Raw genomic sequence first — 18458 nt, 5'->3', positions numbered from 1 at the left:
GCTAAATGGGTCCTCACGGCTGTGGACGAAAGAGCTCAACAAAGCTCACGCTGAGCAATATCATTAAGTTATGATTACTAGAGCATTGTATATATATTTCAGTCATGCACATTTTGTTATAGTTTAATTGGTAAGTTGGTATTTCATTTCTTTGTTTATTTACACCTTGATGACAAACTTTGTTTGAAATTGACAGGTTCAGCTAATGGCAGCTAGCAATGCACACATGTAAACAAACTGAGCTTTTGCCCATGTAGCAGCAATATAAGATGATGGACGCTTATCCTGGAGTCTCCAACAGCGATCCTACCAAACATCAAGAGAGACACTATTACCTGCTGTCAGAACTGCAAGCTTTAGTCAAAGGTTTACCCAGGTAGATAATTGAGTATCACACTTTCACAGTTCATTAAAAAATAAATAATAATCCAATGGATGTACGAAAATATGTTGCTTTCACACCCCCTCCTTGTCAGCTCTTTTCAGCAGCGTTTAAGCTACAACACCCTCAGTGACTTGGCATTAGCCCTGATAGATGGGACAGTGTATGAAATAGTACAGGGGCTCTTGGATATTCAACATCTTACAGAGAAAAATCTGTACAATCAAAGGCAGAAGTTACACTGTGAACACCAAGGTATGTTTACTAATGTCAAAGATATGTGTTGTATTATTATATTTTGGCTAAATGTTTGGTGAATTTGTGCAGCCCTGAAACAAGACCTCGTAAAGAAGCACAAGGATGCTCTGCAGACATGCAAGTCACACAACCTGGCTCTTCTAAAATCTAACCAGCAAGCAGAGCTAGAGGTAGGCTGCACCTTCATACTATGATTGTGTACTGGGAATGTAATTTGGTATTCCTAATTTAGGCTCTGGAAGTCCGTGTTCGAGAGGAGCAGAGAATGATGGACAAAAAGATTGTGGCAGAAATGGATCAGAAAGTAATAGACCAACAAAACACTTTGGAGAAGGCTGGAGTGCCTGGATTTTATGTCACCACAAATCCACAGGTAAAAATCACCATAGGTTAAAATTATTCCAAACACTGGCATGCTCATCACCTGCAGTATCCAGTAGTAGAGGGACTTTTGCGTTGTAGTAATGTCTTTTGTCCAGCAGGTGGTGATACATTGCACATAGATTTAATGCAAACTTTTGGTTTTGCAGGAGCTGATGATGCAGATGAATCTTCTTGAACTTATTCTAAAACTTCAGCAAAAGGAGTCACAATCCGGGGTCATTTGAACCCAACATCAAAACGGGAGAGACTGACACATAAGAACACCTCCGACAGGGATGTGCTGTCTTACCTTGCACTGGGATTTCTGGTTTGTTTGCATGTGGTGAAACGTATTCCTGCATGTCACATGATGATTTAGCGACTGGCTTGAAGTGAAAACGCGCTACAAATAGGAAAACTTGTTTTTGCACCATCTGGACAGTTGGAGAGTTTACATAAGACTTTGATCTCAATGGAAGGCTGCAAAGTTTATTGTATATAGTGTTATACTGTGCAGTCTTTGTTTCTCTGGAAGCCATAACAATATGTTTTTTTGTGTTAAGCATAGGATTTATGATTTTGACTTTATACAATATGTTAAAAATAAAATGAACGTTATGATTTTTGTATTATCTCTTTATGTGCAGTATGTAATGCGGTCTTAAAAACCTCAGTTAATCCCTATGGCTGAACAGTCTCATAAACTTCCAGTCATTAACTTTTCATAAAAATTTTAGTTTAAAGGAACGAAGCAGGCTTATCAGTTATGTGCCACCTACCACCACATAGATATTTTGCTAGAAAGAAAACGGTAAATACTTGAAAATGCGGCAAAAATGTTGACTTTTCAGTTTGTAAAGTTTTAGATAAATTTCCAATTTAAAATTGTGTTCTATGTCCTTGAGTTCGCACATAGTTTATTAGCTTGCATTGTGCTATTAAATTCTTAATATTTTAGTTATTCGAAGAGTCAGTGCATAAAATGATTGGGATTTTCATTTCCGATAAATCGCCAAATGACTGGAGGTGAGGGCTTCATAAAGATGAGATGTATGTTACACATAGACAAACAATTTTAAAATAAAGATTTAGACCCAACTATAAACTTGAGTAGGCTATTTGGTTGGCTATTATGTTTTTTTTGTACTATGGTTCTTGCACTATGGTCAGTAGTCAGCACATAGCTGCTAAGTCTCTCACTCTTGATCTTTGATTAGATGTTATTTAATCTAGTCTATGCAGATTTTTGGACTGGGATTTACCTCTAGCAAACTACCAGCCGACTACCAGCTGACTTGCAGTCAGAAGCCCTGCCCTTCCTCTAATAGGAGGGTGGGGCTGATGCTGGGGATAACCGTGCAGTCTGGGGAGCTGTCCCTTTAAGAGTCCACGGATAATCGGGCACTGCCTGTCGTTTATGGTCTATTCCTCCGTGCACCTTTCGCTCCAGCCTCTGGAAACTTCCCCCTGCGCTGCCCGGTGTGCTACATGAGGCGACAGCAAGATAGGTAAATGACTGTCTGTGAGCTCTTTTTCAAAGTGCAACATCTGCTTTGAGCGCTTTTGTCCATGATTGCGGCTATGCTATGTTGGATAACCACCACACCTGACGCGCTCATGGCTCTGCATCTCTTCTACATCAATACGATGAGCGCGCGTTTCCATTTTGTTATAAAATATTAATTTGATGCTTATCACGATTGTCTACGTGTATGGGCCTGTTATGCCTCCTATTCATCTGTTATCGCGGAACTAATTACATGGTAAACAAGAATAATCCCGCAATCTGCCCGTTGTGCGACAGCAGTTTTATTTTCTAGTGCGGAATAGGAATAAAGCGTTACGTAATAATCGCAGAGCAGGCGCTGGAGGGGTCGCCATATGCCAGGAGCAGGAGGATGTTGCGCCCTGAGGGTTCACGTCAGCAGGGTAGTTCAGCCCTACGAAAAATAATCAAACTATAAATAACGCGTGCTATCTAGAGTAAACAACGCTGAAGTTTCGTTGTCCAAATGCAATGAAGGCCTAGGCTAAGCAGACATGGACATTTTTAGGCCAAACAAGCAGCAATGATGCATTTTGCGACATTGTGATAAAGCACTTTCTGGTAAAACACACACGCATTAGACAACGTGTGCGGATGAAGGCTCTTGAGTCATCATAGTAGTTGAAGAACGTTTCGCCTTTCATCCGAAAAGCGACACTTTTGGAGAGTAGGCTACAGAAGGACCTTCATTGAAGATGGACCTCCTGCACCACAGACATGTTGTGTGCTTATGTTATGTGTGTGAATTAAAAATAGATCCGAGGCTGGTATTTTAACATTGAGTTTTACCAGTGGACCTTGAATGCACCATGCTGCACAGGTGCTGTAATCAGGGCAAGCCATACAGGTGTGAGTCTCCATGGCTTGTGGTATGGTCTGGGGTTGAATTGGGTGCTGCCCAATCTGAAAAAAAAGATACTAAAAACAAAGGAAATTTTATTTAATAAACCTATTTATTCAAACTCTTATTTTGAAATAAAATAAAACGCCTTTAATTTTCTATTTCTGCCTCTGCATTTTTGTGAGACTTATGTTGTAAAGTGAAACCAATACCACTTTACTACACAAAGATGGATGTTTTGTTTGTTTTTACAATAACACACTGTATGTTTATAATAGGCCTATACAAACCACTATTTCGCACCACCTAAATTGGTTTCATTTTCTATTGCAGATCACCTCCATCCTAATCTGATGCATCTGGTTTGACTGGTACCCCATCTTTGTGCCCATCCTCCAACCCTGTAACCATGGCGTCCTGCCAGAGAGGCTGTGCCCCGGCTGTGCGCCTCTGTCAGAAACTCAACCGTCTCAAAACTTTAGAAGATGACATGATGGCCACCTCCCTGAAGCGCTGTCTCAACACTCTGGATTTGACTTTAATGGGGGTCGGTGGCATGGTTGGTTCCGGACTCTATGTCTTAACCGGCACCGTGGCCAAAAACATAGCGGGACCTGCTGTTATCGTGTCATTTATCTTCGCGGGACTGGCCTGTCTAATGTCCGCCCTTTGTTATGCCGAGTTCGGCGCACGCATACCTAAGACGGGCTCGGCCTATATGTTCACCTATGTATCTGTTGGAGAGGTCTGGGCGTTCCTTATTGGTTGGAACGTAATTTTGGAGAATATGATCGGCGGTGCGGCTACGGCCAGAGCATGGAGTGGTTATCTGGACTCTGTTTTTAACCACGCGATTCAAAACTATACAGAGACTCATATAATGCGTTGGGATGTCCCTTTTCTTGCCCATTATCCTGACCTACTTGCTGCAGGAATTCTTCTCCTTGCTTCTGTGTTTATTTCTTTTGGTGTCCAAGTGTCTTCATACCTCAACCACATCTTTTCACTTATAAGCATGTGTGTCATTGTTTTTGTCCTGGTCTTTGGCTTTATCCTTGCTCAACCCGTTAACTGGAGTGTGAAAGAGGGAGGTTTTGCACCATTCGGGATGTCAGGAATTCTAGCAGGTTCTGCCACTTGCTTCTATGCGTTTGTGGGCTTTGACGTGATCGCTTCGTCCAGTGAAGAGGCCAAGAACCCCCAAAAAGCTGTACCAATCGCCACCGCTATTTCCCTGGCACTGGTAGCGACAGTGTACATCCTGGTTGCCATAGTGCTTACTCTGATTGTGCCCTGGCATACCCTGGATCCGAATTCAGCTTTGTCAGACGCCTTCTTCCGCCGTGGTTACAGTTGGGCTGGTATCATCGTGGTTGTGGGATCTATTTGTGGTGAGTATGCAACAGTTTACGAACTGCTATTAAAGTGTATACGGTTTGAACAGGCTACAGAGGTTGATCAATGGTCACCAAAACAACCTCTGGGTTACACTGTGGGCACCCCTGCTATAGACTATAGGGATCCCATGATGCAGCTTTCACATGACGTATATTGTTCTTCGGTATCTCAATCCCATTTTGATACAGTTTCAATGATATCTCTCTGACGTCTGTGATTTTTACTACTTATTGGCTAAATTGACAAAACATTTATATACATTTCAGTGTCTGGACTTATGTGATGAGTCAGAAAATGTAGAGCTAGTTTCACAGTTTTTGATTTATTCCTAAAGGACAAATAGACTTAATAGTGCAATACTATTAAGTTATTTGTTTTGTTTACTAATTAATAGTTTTAGTTGATCACTTTCTATGTCAACAACATATTCGAGGTAGGGGGGTATTCACGGAAATAATACAAGGCCCTATTGGCTAGGACTAGGCTATGCGAGACAAAAAAGGTTGGACGCAAAAGCATTATTGTGTTGTATCTGATTTAATTCCATTTTATTCTATGTAAATTGAATGCCGTCTTTTGTGTTAACAAGAGATGGTTTTGTTTATAGCAATAACGGATTAAGCTGTGTTCATTTGTTTGTCTTTGTTCGCACATGACATTAGGGTTTGAGTGAATAGTTCTTGACTATGAACAGCCAAAAGAAAGAAAATACAGGACGAATTGTTTGACATTTTAACCGTGGAGGACACAACAGGAAAGTGGTGTAGTGTTCCCATAAGTAAGAAAAGCAAAGAATTGCCTTAAGAATACAGTACAGAAGAAGAAGAAACTGCATAGACCAGATTTGCAAATGTGTTTAATATTGTGTGTTATTGCTAGTTCCGTCTTAACACTCTCCGCAGTGAAATAATGTGAAAGTGAATTATTATCTGTGTAATTTCAGTACAAACGTTGGATTAAAAATTGAGACAATTTCCACAACAATAACCATGTCCAACTAAATATTCGTTTCAATTGTCAGCCTGCCAAGTGACTATCATAACTGAAAAGATATGACTGATGTCTATGAATTGGTTGTTTTAAATCTCTACAATGCAGTAAAGACATACTCTCAAATGCAGTGCAAGGCCAGGCAATATAATATCAATTTATATGTTTTTTTATTTAATCAAACTATGTAAAAATAAACTCCTCAAATGTTGAACCTGATCTTTTAAAATCATATAAAGGTCCATCTTTCAACTATATTTAACCACACACACACTTTTCCTCAATCGAATAGTCCTATAGAAAGTCGTACTGATCTGAAACACAGCATTACATGTATCTTATTCATTAATGAGTTGCTCTGTCTCTTTCTCTATTCCCAGCCATGAACACTGTGCTGCTGTGTAACCTCTACTCCCTCCCGCGGATCATATACGCCATGGCTGAAGACGGCTTATTCTTCTCCTTCTTTGCACGGGTCAACCCTGTCACCAAAGTCCCCGTCAACGCCATCATAGTTTTTGGCTTTATTATGTCCTTGATCGCTCTAATGTTTGACCTGGAGGCCTTGGTTCAATTCTTGTCCATCGGCACTCTCCTGGCCTATACGTTTGTGGCCGCTAGCGTCATCGTCCTACGCTTCCAGCCAGAAAAGGCTACGTTAAAAAATGGCACGTCCCCTCAGCCCAATGCGGAACCCTCCCTGGCGCGCTCAGAGTCCCAGACCATCAGAGACGACAGTGGCGAGCTCAAACAGTATGAATCGTTCTCAGACAAGCTCCAGTTGGTGGAAAGGACCAAGACAAAAGAGAGGCGCGAAGCGGGGCAGCTGAAGGCGTGTTTTGAGCCCTATCTCGGGCGTTTGCTTGCAGATTTTGAGCCGGGCGAGGTGGTGGCCTTCTGTGTGCTTACCCTCCTGGTCAGCTCCGTGTCCCTCTGTGCTGTGCTGATATTCGGGAATCAACCGCTAGATTTGCCACTGTGGAGCTTCTCGATGCTGATCGTGATCTTTAGTTCGGCGTTTGTCATCAGCCTCATTCTCATATGGGTCCATGAGCCTCAGAAAAACACCAAGACATTCCAGGTGAGCTGAAGATAAGCTAGACTGGATATACTGGTCTGGCATAATGATGCAATAAAGGATTTTAATTATTCATTTTACAGGGGTTAGAATTAATCATAGTTTTACAGTGAAGTGACACGTAGATGAATAAAAGTTGAATGTTAAAGGTTGAAATGTTTTTGCTCTTCAATCTAAAACATAAGTGACAGTAGAATTCCACTGTTATAGATGGTGCTCATGAGGACTCGGGGCACGCTCATGGCCCTAATTAATTAATTTATTTATTTTATTAACCAGGAAAGTCCCCTCGAGATTTTTGTTTTTTTTCAGGAAACCCTTTTGTACAGTATGGTTGCATGGCGACAGTTATGGAACGTTTGCTTTCTTAAAGGAACAGGCCACCGTTTTTCCATACTGAGATATGTTCTTACCTGAGCTTAGATGAGTTGATTCATACCTGTCTGGTCTTTGTGCCCGTGGAAGAGCGTGGTCGCTTCTAACTTCACCCCGTTTGGGGCCATAGGAATACATTGGGAGAGGCCAAATAAATCAAACATCTTTGGACTTTTTGCATGACTGAGGGCACGAACAAAGACCAGACAGGTACGCATCAACTCGTCTAAGCTCGGGTAAGAACATATATCAGTATGGAAAGACGGTCGCCTGTTCCTTTAAGTCGCATTCTGTGCACATTTCCAATCAGGAAGTGAAATAATAAACATTTAAAGGAACGTCAAACCAGGCACAAAAATCTTGGAAAGGGTAGTTGAACCTGTCACATGCAGACAGTTTTGGGACTGATTGTAAGAGTGCTGGGGAACCTACAACAGCCGATGTAAATGACAGTGACAGTGAAGTTAATACTTGTTCAAATTGATAACAAATTTTGTCATGTATGTTGAAACTGCAAAATAAAAAATGTATTATTATTAATTATTATTCTGACAGCATTGTGACTGAAGGCATGTTTTGTTGCACAGGTACCTCTTGTTCCTGTAGTTCCAGGAGCCAGCATCCTCGCCAATGTATTCCTAATGATGAAGCTCAGTGCTATGACCTGGATCCGATTCGCTGTCTGGATTGGTGTAGGTAAGAAAAAATCTGATTTTATTTTTGTTTAGAAGATTGTGAAGAACTAATTAATTAAATTATTCATTGTTGTAATTCCAAGTCATTACATCAGAGGTTTTAAAACAGAAAGAAATATTAACTCTATGAAATGAGTTCACAAGGGCTTCAGAAAGCATAATCTCTCATTAGAGATTATAATACAGTATAACAACATAACAAGACTGCCACTGCCCTCCGCAAATACTCATACAAATATCTCCTCTGGTCTGGGTGTGGCACGAGTTGGTTCAAATGTCTTTCTGCTGAAACCTGTTGTGGGTATTCAGATGTTTATGAATCATTTTATGTCACTTTTAGGTGTTTGATATACAGCAGATATATTTTAACTGCAAGCGTATTTGTACAATGGTGACAAATGATGGTTTGTTAAAGAATTAATTTTTGATTGTGGGAATTAAAACCATGCTAAAATGGAAGTAAACTAAAGTGTGTTGAAGACGCTGCATCAAAACCTGACCCCAGTATCAGAAATCGAAGGTCCCCTATGTGATGCCAAAGCAGAGAATATTGCGATAATTTGACACTATATATAGCTCTGTGCTTTGTAGGAGGCTACTTTTATACTATTTGTAATGCTGTGATGTATTTTATTTCTACAGTTAACAAGTATTTATTGATGGATAGGAGAGCGTCTCTCTCTCTGACTTGAGGAAACACTTCAATGCTCTCAGTATTGGTCTGGTCACTAAGGGGATCACCGTGGAAACAGATTATGTGCATTAGCTCGGGGCTTTTCTCCATCACTAAACCATTTAAACACGTCTGTCAGCTCGCAGCAGGTTAACAGGATGCACATCACCAGAACATTACACCTGACAGCACATTAATGCCTGTCTCAGGACCGACTTTCCCAAGGGAAAGCCGGGCTGGTTCATTTTCTTGTTGTGTTCTATCCATGTGGCTCAAGTGATGAACAATAGCGCTCGGGATTTTGTCGTCAAAGCACCTAAGTATTGTGGGAATAGAGTAGTATAGAATATTCCACAGTAATAAAGAAATGTGGATTTGAAAATGTAATGTAAAGTTGGCAGTTAATCGTTCTAAATTGTTCACTACTGGTACATCTAACACCCTGTGTTAGATGCACCAGTAGTGACTTGGCAGCTGAGCTTTACTACTACTACTACTACTACTAATACTACTACTATTACTACTACTACTATTACTATTACTATTACTTTGTTCCTTTGCTCTTTTCTCCACTTTATTTTTAGCTACTGTTCTGTTTGCTAGCTCCCCTTAAATTCGCAGATTTTTGTAGTAACACTGAATTCATTACATTTGTTCCTGAACTCGAATTGTTGCTGTAGCAATTATTATATATCTTTTGAACTGTAAAACATTCCTCATAGAGTCCATAATAGGAAAAAAGATAATGTGACTGAAACCCATGGGGGGCCATATAATAAGAATGCTAATAGAAGTTAATTGCAAAACTTGAAGAACAATACCATAAACTTCATTTGTTTGATTGCATATTCATGTTGCTGGCTGACAATTTCATGGTAGACTCTAACTTAAAGGCACACTGCCTAACATTTTGGACTATACTGTTGCCATCAGTACAAAGCATGCTTCCAATGCTATTTCTGCAGTGGGTAATCAAAAGAATGTATTTAGCTGAGGACCTAACCTGTTTAAATCACAAATCCTGCTGACTTGGAGTCCATGGAGACGAGCTGAAGACGTACCCACTCCCAGTAAACTTAGTCATGTTTTAGGAGAGCTGAGCCGCTCACAGCAAAAAACACGTTTCTTTGTAGAGTTAATTCTCAATTATGAAAATATCTGACTTATCATAAATGCTTGTATTTCAATTTTGTTTATTGGGTAAATTCTATGCGGTGTGGCTTTACTGAATGAGTGTTTCTCAAAGTATGGTTTATGTTCTGCTTCAGGTTTCTATTAGTCTTTTTTTTTTTAGGTTAGTCCTTGTTCAGCACTACTTAAGTGCTGAACAAGTATTTGTTTTATTAGTATTTGTTTTGTTTGTACTGTAGTATTTAAACCATGACTTACTAGTATTTATTCATGGTATAGTACATTTTAAATTGTTGCCATTTTTCACCTGGTATAGTCAGGGTTTAAATCTGGTGGTACTTAAAGAGATGACTTTTTGCTACTCTGAAACGTTTGTGAACCACTAGCCTAAATTATTGGCCATGGCAGGCTGTTTTCGTACTTACCGTACATTTGTCCATGTTTCTAGGTATTGTGGTGTACTTTGGCTATGGGATCTGGCACAGTAAGGAGGGGAGGCGGGAGCTCCAACCCAAAGACATGGCGGCCCGTTACGTGGTGCTGCCCTGCGGCAGTTTGGTGGAGACGGTCCAGTCGGTGCAGCCCGATGGACAGGTGGAGCCCTCCACCCCCCACATGAATGCGGGACCTTCACCTGATGAGTTTGCAGAGAAGAGATGATGTGTGAGCACAAGACGTCTAAACTACTGCCTGGTTTAATCAGTCGATTACTATAGACTCTGTGCGTGGATTGTTGCGGCTAACTTCCCATGTGCTCATAACTGTTTCCTAAAGGTTGACATTAATTTGATGCAAAAAAAAATGCATGGATTCGCCTTGATCACTTTTAATTCGTTTTTAAATGCATTGTATTTATTTTTGAAATGTGGACAGAAAACACCCACATTTATTAAACACAGAAGTCTCCCTCAGTGAAAAATAAACACCTTACCTAAAGTTTTTCGCATGTGAAGGATGTGGACAGCCACAGTGTTTAAATAGGAAGAGTCCATTCATTTGCATAAACAGTAAGGGCCACTGAAAGAACTCAATGTATGCTTTGAAATTCCTCCTTACATAGCAGTGTTTTTCATTACCTGATCTGTTTCAGTGCCTAAAATGTATAAAGTCACTTTTCAAATTTAGACAACTTTAGTTTCACAAGTGCCAGCTGTAGAGTCTGTAGCAAATATCCCCCCAAAAAAAAATCGAAACAGAGATATCTGCTTGTGCAAATGAACTCTTCATGTATTTTTTTTTTTATGTATTCATTACGGCAAAACAAAGCTAACACCCCACAAGGGAAAAACAACAAAGACAGGAAACAGTTACAAGCACGGACGTTAACGTCATCATCGTCTCCATGCACAGAGCCTGCTGTTTGACATTGTAACTAGAGGTGGGTAGTCAAAATTTAAGTTAAAGTGGCAATCCAAGCAACTTTAGGAGTAAGAAAGCACACTATTTATATGCAATGTGTCAATATGAAAGAAACCCTTCAAAAATATGAAAGAGAACCTAATCCAATTATGTAGCTGTTTTTTCATGACGATAAGGTAGTATAAACGCGGGTACTCCAGATTCTTTGAAAATTTTTTGCACAACAAGCTTTAAGAAAACAATTTGACTGTCACTCAGTAAATGTACTGGAGTGTTAATACCCACCTCTGGTTATAACAGCCCAGTCTCAGCCAGCCTGACTTCCTCCATGTATGGCACAAATGTCTTCTCGTGTAACTCAAACATGGAGGAAGTCAGGCTGGCTTTCCGGGCTACAGTCTCACTCCCTTTAGCCTGCCACGATTTGTTCTCCTAGCTTTTGGCCCATGCAAGCACAGCCAGATAAGATGCTTGCTTTGTCTCTTTGTGATATTTGTAAAACTTGTAATACTCGAATGTACAGTAGAGCTTTATTGACTGCCCTGTAAAACCTGCATCACAACTGTCTACTGTCCCAAGACCTGCCTTTCCTCCAGCCTCTCGTGCTTAATATGATTGCGTTATTTATTCCTTTTGTACTCATTTTTATTACCAATTCATATCTAACCCGAGGGTCGTCCAAAGCAGAGGTCTGTTTGAGTTGAGCACAAGAATTGCAGTCACACAATAATCATGTGTTCAGGTTCACGTTTGTTCCCTTTTCCCATACTACATCTCATTTATATCATAATCTGTCCTAGAAATATCACTGCTAATATAGTATTTATTATAAGATGTATTATCATTTTTGACACTTTTTTTTTTTTACCTTTGCCAATATAAGGTAATCACTCGCCTCTGTCAAATTTGCCTTGTTGGCAAAAAATGCTGCACACATCTATTTTCAATTATTTAAAAAAAAACTATTAATAATATACTGTTTATTTATTTTGTTTGACGGACAATGTCAATTTAATAAAATATGGATACAGTATAGCACATAATGTTTTACTTTTCTGTTATTTGTATAAAATGTTAACTTCTGTTAACAACTCCCAGCATTCAAACCAGACATTTTTAACCTTTTTATAGATAGATGTCTTGATCTTTTAACCTTCTAAATTTATCAAAGCATGGTCTTCAGTCTCTGTACCTATGATATCTTTGTAAGACATATAGCACCGTAATCCAAGCACAGACGTATTCAAAATCACACAGGGTAAGTGTCAGTGCGATGCTGCTTGTTGCCTATGAGACTTTCGTTAATCCCAGCAGATTTGCGGCAGACCCCTGTCGTCAAGCCAGTTTGACCCAGATTAGAGAACGGCCTAATATGTGACAAGACTCGCAACAACATTCCCACAATCTACTTTTCTCACTGACTATCAATACAACAATGTACGTATTCGTTTCGTCCTTTGAGGTTTGTACTGGCAGTTGCACTTGATGTTCCTTTTATGTTTTCTAGTTTGCATGTGACTTAACAACCCGATAGCCTTAAACAAGATTTCTAAATGTCAAAAACGTATTTGTATCTTGCGGAAACGGTTGTCAGTAACCATTTTACACCAAATCTGTATGGCAGAGAATGTACAGTAGGCTGCTCCTATAGTCCACATGGCTTTTAGAGGAAGATAAATTTGCACATTGTTAACAAGTCTTTGATATTTTGTGTTCTGCTTTTGTTGTCAAGGCCAGTGATGAATCCTGTGGTGCTTCTTTTTTTTTTTTTTTTTTTTTTGAAGCTTCCCACTCCCTTTTCCCTGTCGTTTTGTGCACAGTTTGACCCAGTTCTACTTTCACTCAGGAACTGTTTTACTCTGTACCGCACACTCCTGTGTTTCTGTTAAATGTATATAAAAGCAAAAGAAACAAAATAAATGTTTTGAATCAGCATTAACCAGTTGTGTCTCGTTATATCTTTCACTATCTAGCATCGTTTTTCTTTGCCGTGTTTCCTTACTTTTTGGAAGTTTTTAGCAAATCAACTCATTTCTGATACTGGATGGAACTTTGTGGATGGATGAGCTCCTTTACCTAATGCCAGGTTCTCAAACTTTTCAGTAAAACCTGATACAATATTTGACCTAAGTATCAACAGGTCCAGATGAAGATCAAATCAGGACTAAACCTGGTCGAACAGGTGCACAATAGTCCTAAGACAAAGTCTAAACCAGATAAACACATACCTCAGATGCACTTAGAAAAAAAAAAGGATAAACAAATCAGGACTAAACCTGGTCGAACAGGTGCACAATAGTCCTAAGACAAAGTCTAAACCAGATAAACACATACCTCAGATGCACTTAAAAAAAAAAAAAGGATAAACAAAGCATGCACCACAGTTTGGGAATCACTGCAGTATACTTTATAGCAAACCATTTTAAGTGAAACATTAGTCTGTTTGTATAAATCACCTCATTGAGTTTTTTGTGAATCTGGTCCAAAGGATTTGAAAGAATAGCAATGTTACACAGCGTGTTAGCTGGATTTTATGTCACTGCTTTTATCCAGCTGGCGATTCTGCGCCTCTTGATGACTAAGCTGCATGAAAGTAACTCAAGGTGGGTTGCTTTGTCATGCATAACTTTGACATCTCTGTGACAGGGTTTAGGAGCTTAAGACAACTTAACATGCTTGATCTGTCATCCTGAAAGAATGAATAAGCATTTAAATCTCAATTTAGAAGTGCAGGCTAATCTGTTCATGTTATGATACTTTCAAGCAAATAACAAAAGCTTTATTATTATTACTATATAAAAAATATTTGTTTACTACTGTAGAAATATTTGTCATGTGGATATTTACTTAATCCCCCCTTGACAAATATTTCTTTATAAGGCACAAAATAAAGGACATTATTTTGTCTTAAAGCACAGAAACAACTTATGATTGTTAAATAGTTTACTTAAGTTTATTATAAATGTTTAAGGCACATAATAAATATTATAATAATAACTCAGTTTTAAAAAATGGCTTATAATCACCCAGAAAGAGCATAGAGAATAAACATCTCACATTGTGCAATGGTGTAAGGACTATAGTTTGTAAATGATTTCTACGCTTCTACTGAACCATTATCCTTCACATAACTAATCCTTTACATCTAGAAGAATGATCACAGTCACAACATTTTTACTGTTTACATAAGCTTTGAATATTCAAATACATTTCTAATAATTTTTTAACATCACTTTTTTATTTGTTTGGCTGTCCTGGAGAGAAATCCCCCTGTGGAGCTGACACTTCTCGTTTTAGCAGCAGAGGAATTGAGATGTAGAGTCTGAAGTTGGATTTGCATGGAAGGGCGAGAGGAGGGGGAGGAGGCAGCGGCCGACATTCGATCCTCTGATCCGGCTGATTTCAGGCCACTTTCCCCTCCAGCTTCCTTCCTGCCGCTACTGTATCGCTGTAGCCGCTCTGCAGTGCCATTCGGCCTGCTCCAGAGTGAAAAAAAAAGACCAGCAGCAGTGGCAATACATTATTTATGACTCCACGGGTTCTGCATTGGACATTGTGAAACATTCATAATCTATTTCAGTTGTATCTAACTCAATTACTTACAATAGACTCCTTTGTGCATCACTGACTGGATATTTTCCATGTCTTTGCCAGTCATTCGATGTTTGTTCCAGTAATGGCTCCTGGGAATGCATGATACATGAATGCATCCAATGTTTTTTATGTGGTACATACTGTCGATGGTTAATTTAGTTTCTCATTTTCCTTAAACAGGTATGGCAAATAGAACTTTATCCAATATTTATGATGCATCCCTTTAGTTTGCACTGTATCTGTGCTTTGGTTTGAGTTTCACACTATATTCTGTATGTTACTCACATCACGTGGTTGAGTTCTCTCCCTGAGCTTCTCAAGGCTACGGCGCAAAGTACTGTTCTCCTGCTCCAAAACTCGAATTCGGATGCAGTTTGCCTGAACCTGTTTCTCCATATCCAAGATCACATTTCCTGTGCCTTTAAAAGACAAACACATCATTAAGCTGTGCGTGCTGTTACCTGTTGTTTACTTAACTTAGGGACTTTTACTGCGTTTACATTATGGTGAACACTTACTTTGTGGTTGGCCTGGAGGCAGTGGGTTCAGATCTGGAAAAGCCACTAACAGCCGCTCCCTCTCTGTACAGTCTGTTATGTGTTGTTTAAGCTCAGTCACAGCATTTGTCAGATCGCTTATCTTTGCTTTGAGGGTGTCTTTGTCCTTCTCAAGTTTTACACAGGAGTCCTATTGTAAAAGAGAGGAAAACGGTTTTAGTGGGACTTCATGCTCTACCTGGAAAGAGTTAGGTTTGGTCCTGTTAATTGAACCAAATGGATAAGTACATATTGACAATGACCTAGTTGGGAGTTATGATTAGCCAATATAGAATCTTTATTTTAATAGTATTAGTACCAGTGATTTATGATTCACCTCTGGATACTCAAAGCTGCCCTGCAAAAGGGAAAGGCATTTGTACAACTACATAAAAATACATCTCTACCTTTAACAGGGACAGTGCTGTTTCAGTCAGAGTGAGTGTGATACAAAGGTGAGTAGGAGGTTAGTTATCACAGGAAGGTAGTTTTCCGTTTCATTTGAAGTATCCGTACGTTTTATCATATGGTACATTTGACTTCTGTTTGAGTAATATTCTAATGAAACATCTTTACTCTTAATAGCTGCTCGTTCCCCCGTGAGTAAATGTGTAAGTGACAAAAGCTTCATATTGGCATAGAAATAGAATAGCATGGCATCTTCTTTGGAAATATCAGGATTTTCACTTTATTTCATTTTCTGTTTCTGAAACTTTTACATTAGTTAGTTAGTTTGCACTCACGGTACTCAAGGAGCATTTTCTCCTCACTTGAGTAATTATTTGGGTCACTACTTTTTACTTCTACTGAAGTAAAGTTATCACTAAGTAACAATACTATTTGGTATGTATTTTTTTGTCTACTCTAATCATCTCTGTTGGTAACTCAAGCTAATGCAACCCAAAGACCTAGACCCACAAAAGACCACAACTGTCTTGCAAATACAGTATATCCTTTTCAGCCAATACTCCCACTAGTGGTCAGCTAAAATATAGTTCACCAAAAGTGAAGAAAAACACAACCACACCACCGCAGAAGTCAACAAGGGAGGATATTGGGTGCATAAAAAAGAAATGTGGCGAAATTAATTGTTTTACATTTGTTACTTTTGTTTGTTGACATTGTTTTGCCTGTTTATTTATCTTATTTATTATATTTATGCATAATGTAACAGTGAGTACAATCAATTTACTAAAGCTCAGGTCAGGATCAGCATTAACATGATTTTCACGTTGTTTACCTGTTGTTGGTTGAACTTGACCTGCAGCTGCTCCCTTTCCACTGACATTTGTTGTATTTGACTGTGAAGTTCAATCTGTTTCTCCTCACTTTCTCCCAGTTGCCTCTGCAACTCCTCACTCTCTTCATCCAGAGCATCCACCCGCTCTACAAGAGATTTCTGTTTGGCCTGTATCGACTGCACACGAAAAGTGAGATCTTTTTTATATAACTGTTACATAATTTTGTATTTTGAGTAAGTTTGCCATGGTTTGTGGCTGAAGAAGTGATATCTGTTGTGCTGGAGACTTGCCTCTTGTTGGCGACATGCACTGTTGTATTTGGCCTTTTCTTTGTCCAAACAGTGCTGTAGTTCAGAGATACTGCTTTCTAACTTTTGGATCTCATTTTGCAGGTGGTGGCAGTGGCTGTCTTTTTCTTGTTGCAAGTTTCCCAAATTCTCTTGAAGCAAATACCTTTCATTTTCTGTAACAAAATAAATTGTCTGTTTTCATGTAGCCTTATAAGGAAATGTGTACTTACTGCATATTACTGTACATGATTCGTCATTGTAAAGTCAGATTCTTACCAAGTTCTTTAATTGTATCCTGCTGGACTGCTGCTTTCTCTTTCAGACCCGAGTTTCTTTCTTCCAAGGACGCAATATCTATTACATGAAATTTGATATTTACTGCAAATATTATGTTGCTAAGATATATTGTTATAATTGCAATGCATTGCACCACCTTTTTTTGTTTTTTGTTGCTCTTCCTGTAGCCTCTGCTCTGTTTCTTTAGCAGATCTCTGTGCCTTCTGCAATGAAAACTCAAGTCGCACAGATGTAGCTTGGAAATTCTCTATCTTTTCTTTTAGTTCCTTTTGTAGTTTGTTCACATCAGACTTAAATTTATCTCTCTCTTTTTCCACTGCCACTATTTTCGCTTCTAGAGGCGCCACTGTCCCACGCACATCTTGTAAATGTTTGCCAAGGCGCCGCATGTCCTTGTACTCCTCAGCTCCCCATTGGATGACATCTGTGGCAGTCATTTGACCCAACTCCACCGTGTCCAGTACAGCGTCTGACAGAGGCTGCAATGATGAAGGCAGTCCCTCGATTTGAAACAGCTCTATCAAAGCTCCTCCAGTCTTTGTCAAGACAGACTGGGTTTGATAACAGGCATCACATGGGATGAGACATGATTCAAATGTCTGAGAGCCAACATTTTGAACATCCACTTTAGGAATGCTTATACTGATCTGGGTGGGACTTTGTACAACATGATGCTGTGGCAAGGACGATAGAGAGCTGGTGGAGGATTTCGCAGATGAACAGTTACTGCCATTGCTTGAGTTTGGACTTGGTGTGACGGATGACAGAGTTAACGTTTCGTCACAAATTGTCTGTTTTTTGCAGAATGCCTGGGGGAAAAGATGATAAGACATACCAAAGAATTGACAATATTTATGCAATAAAAACTAGTAATACCTTATATGCAATCAGATTACTCCAATAGTTCCTGACCACAAGACCAAGTGATACAAATCCACTCTCCTGAACTAGAGTCTTCTTGAAAGCGTTTTGATGTTGCTCCACAAAAACATTAAAACTTTGCAAAAGAAGCAGAAGTCTAAACAAAGAGAAGAAAATGAAAATCTGGACTTTAATGTTTATCGAGTGAAAAAAAAGCAACAAACATACTATTTTGCTATACCTGTCAACCACCAGCTCCAGTAAAACAATGTGTGAGTGTTGATTGAATGCATCCTCTCCATCTATAAAGTCATACCGGTCCAGTAGAGCCACCATGTCCAGATTACAGGACAGTTTGTCGGGGAACTTCCAGGACGAAAAGCGCACTGGTCCCGTTCGAGAAAACACGTCCAAAATTGCACCTTGTAAATCCACCAAATCCTTTCGCAGACTTTCAATACAGTCCTGGCGGCCCAGGAGTTCAGACATGACGGACTAGCCTGTTTGAGTCAGAGGAAGATGTGACACAGCGGAGAGCACACATCAGTTG

The 18458-nt window shown here is 39.4% G+C and overlaps 3 protein-coding genes across 3 annotated transcripts; 2 read left to right on the top strand and 1 right to left on the bottom strand.

Annotated features, from left to right (window-relative positions):
- The first annotated feature begins 16 nt into the window (after positions 1-16).
- dgcr6 (DiGeorge syndrome critical region gene 6) lies at positions 17-1466 on the top strand. The gene is made up of 6 exons (XM_079572872.1): positions 17-130; positions 197-376; positions 477-637; positions 710-810; positions 873-1013; positions 1171-1466. The coding sequence occupies exons 2-6, from the start codon at positions 270-272 to the stop codon at positions 1246-1248; spliced, it is 588 nt and encodes a 195-aa protein (XP_079428998.1). The 5' UTR covers positions 17-130; positions 197-269; the 3' UTR covers positions 1249-1466.
- Positions 1467-2353: 887 nt separating this feature from the next.
- slc7a4 (solute carrier family 7 member 4) lies at positions 2354-10534 on the top strand. The gene is made up of 5 exons (XM_079558868.1): positions 2354-2511; positions 3724-4781; positions 6159-6859; positions 7819-7927; positions 10179-10534. Exons 2-5 carry the CDS (start codon positions 3800-3802, stop codon positions 10388-10390), a joined length of 2004 nt encoding a protein of 667 aa, XP_079414994.1. The 5' UTR covers positions 2354-2511; positions 3724-3799; the 3' UTR covers positions 10391-10534.
- Positions 10535-14287: 3753 nt separating this feature from the next.
- Positions 14288-18444, bottom strand: ccdc157 (coiled-coil domain containing 157). The gene is made up of 10 exons (XM_079564438.1): positions 18150-18444; positions 17924-18065; positions 17184-17856; positions 17027-17104; positions 16751-16923; positions 16460-16636; positions 15202-15370; positions 14969-15102; positions 14693-14772; positions 14288-14565 (listed from the first exon to the last, which is right to left on the bottom strand). Exons 1-10 carry the CDS (start codon positions 18395-18397, stop codon positions 14319-14321), a joined length of 2121 nt encoding a protein of 706 aa, XP_079420564.1. The 5' UTR covers positions 18398-18444; the 3' UTR covers positions 14288-14318.
- Positions 18445-18458: the final 14 nt, after the last annotated feature.

The sequence above is a fragment of the Gobius niger genome, assembly GCF_951799975.1.
Source record: "Gobius niger genome assembly, chromosome: 1".
NCBI lineage: Eukaryota > Metazoa > Chordata > Actinopteri > Gobiiformes > Gobiidae > Gobius > Gobius niger.
The sequence above is the reverse complement of the archived record's forward strand: the minus strand, read 5'-3'. Positions and strand labels throughout refer to the sequence as shown.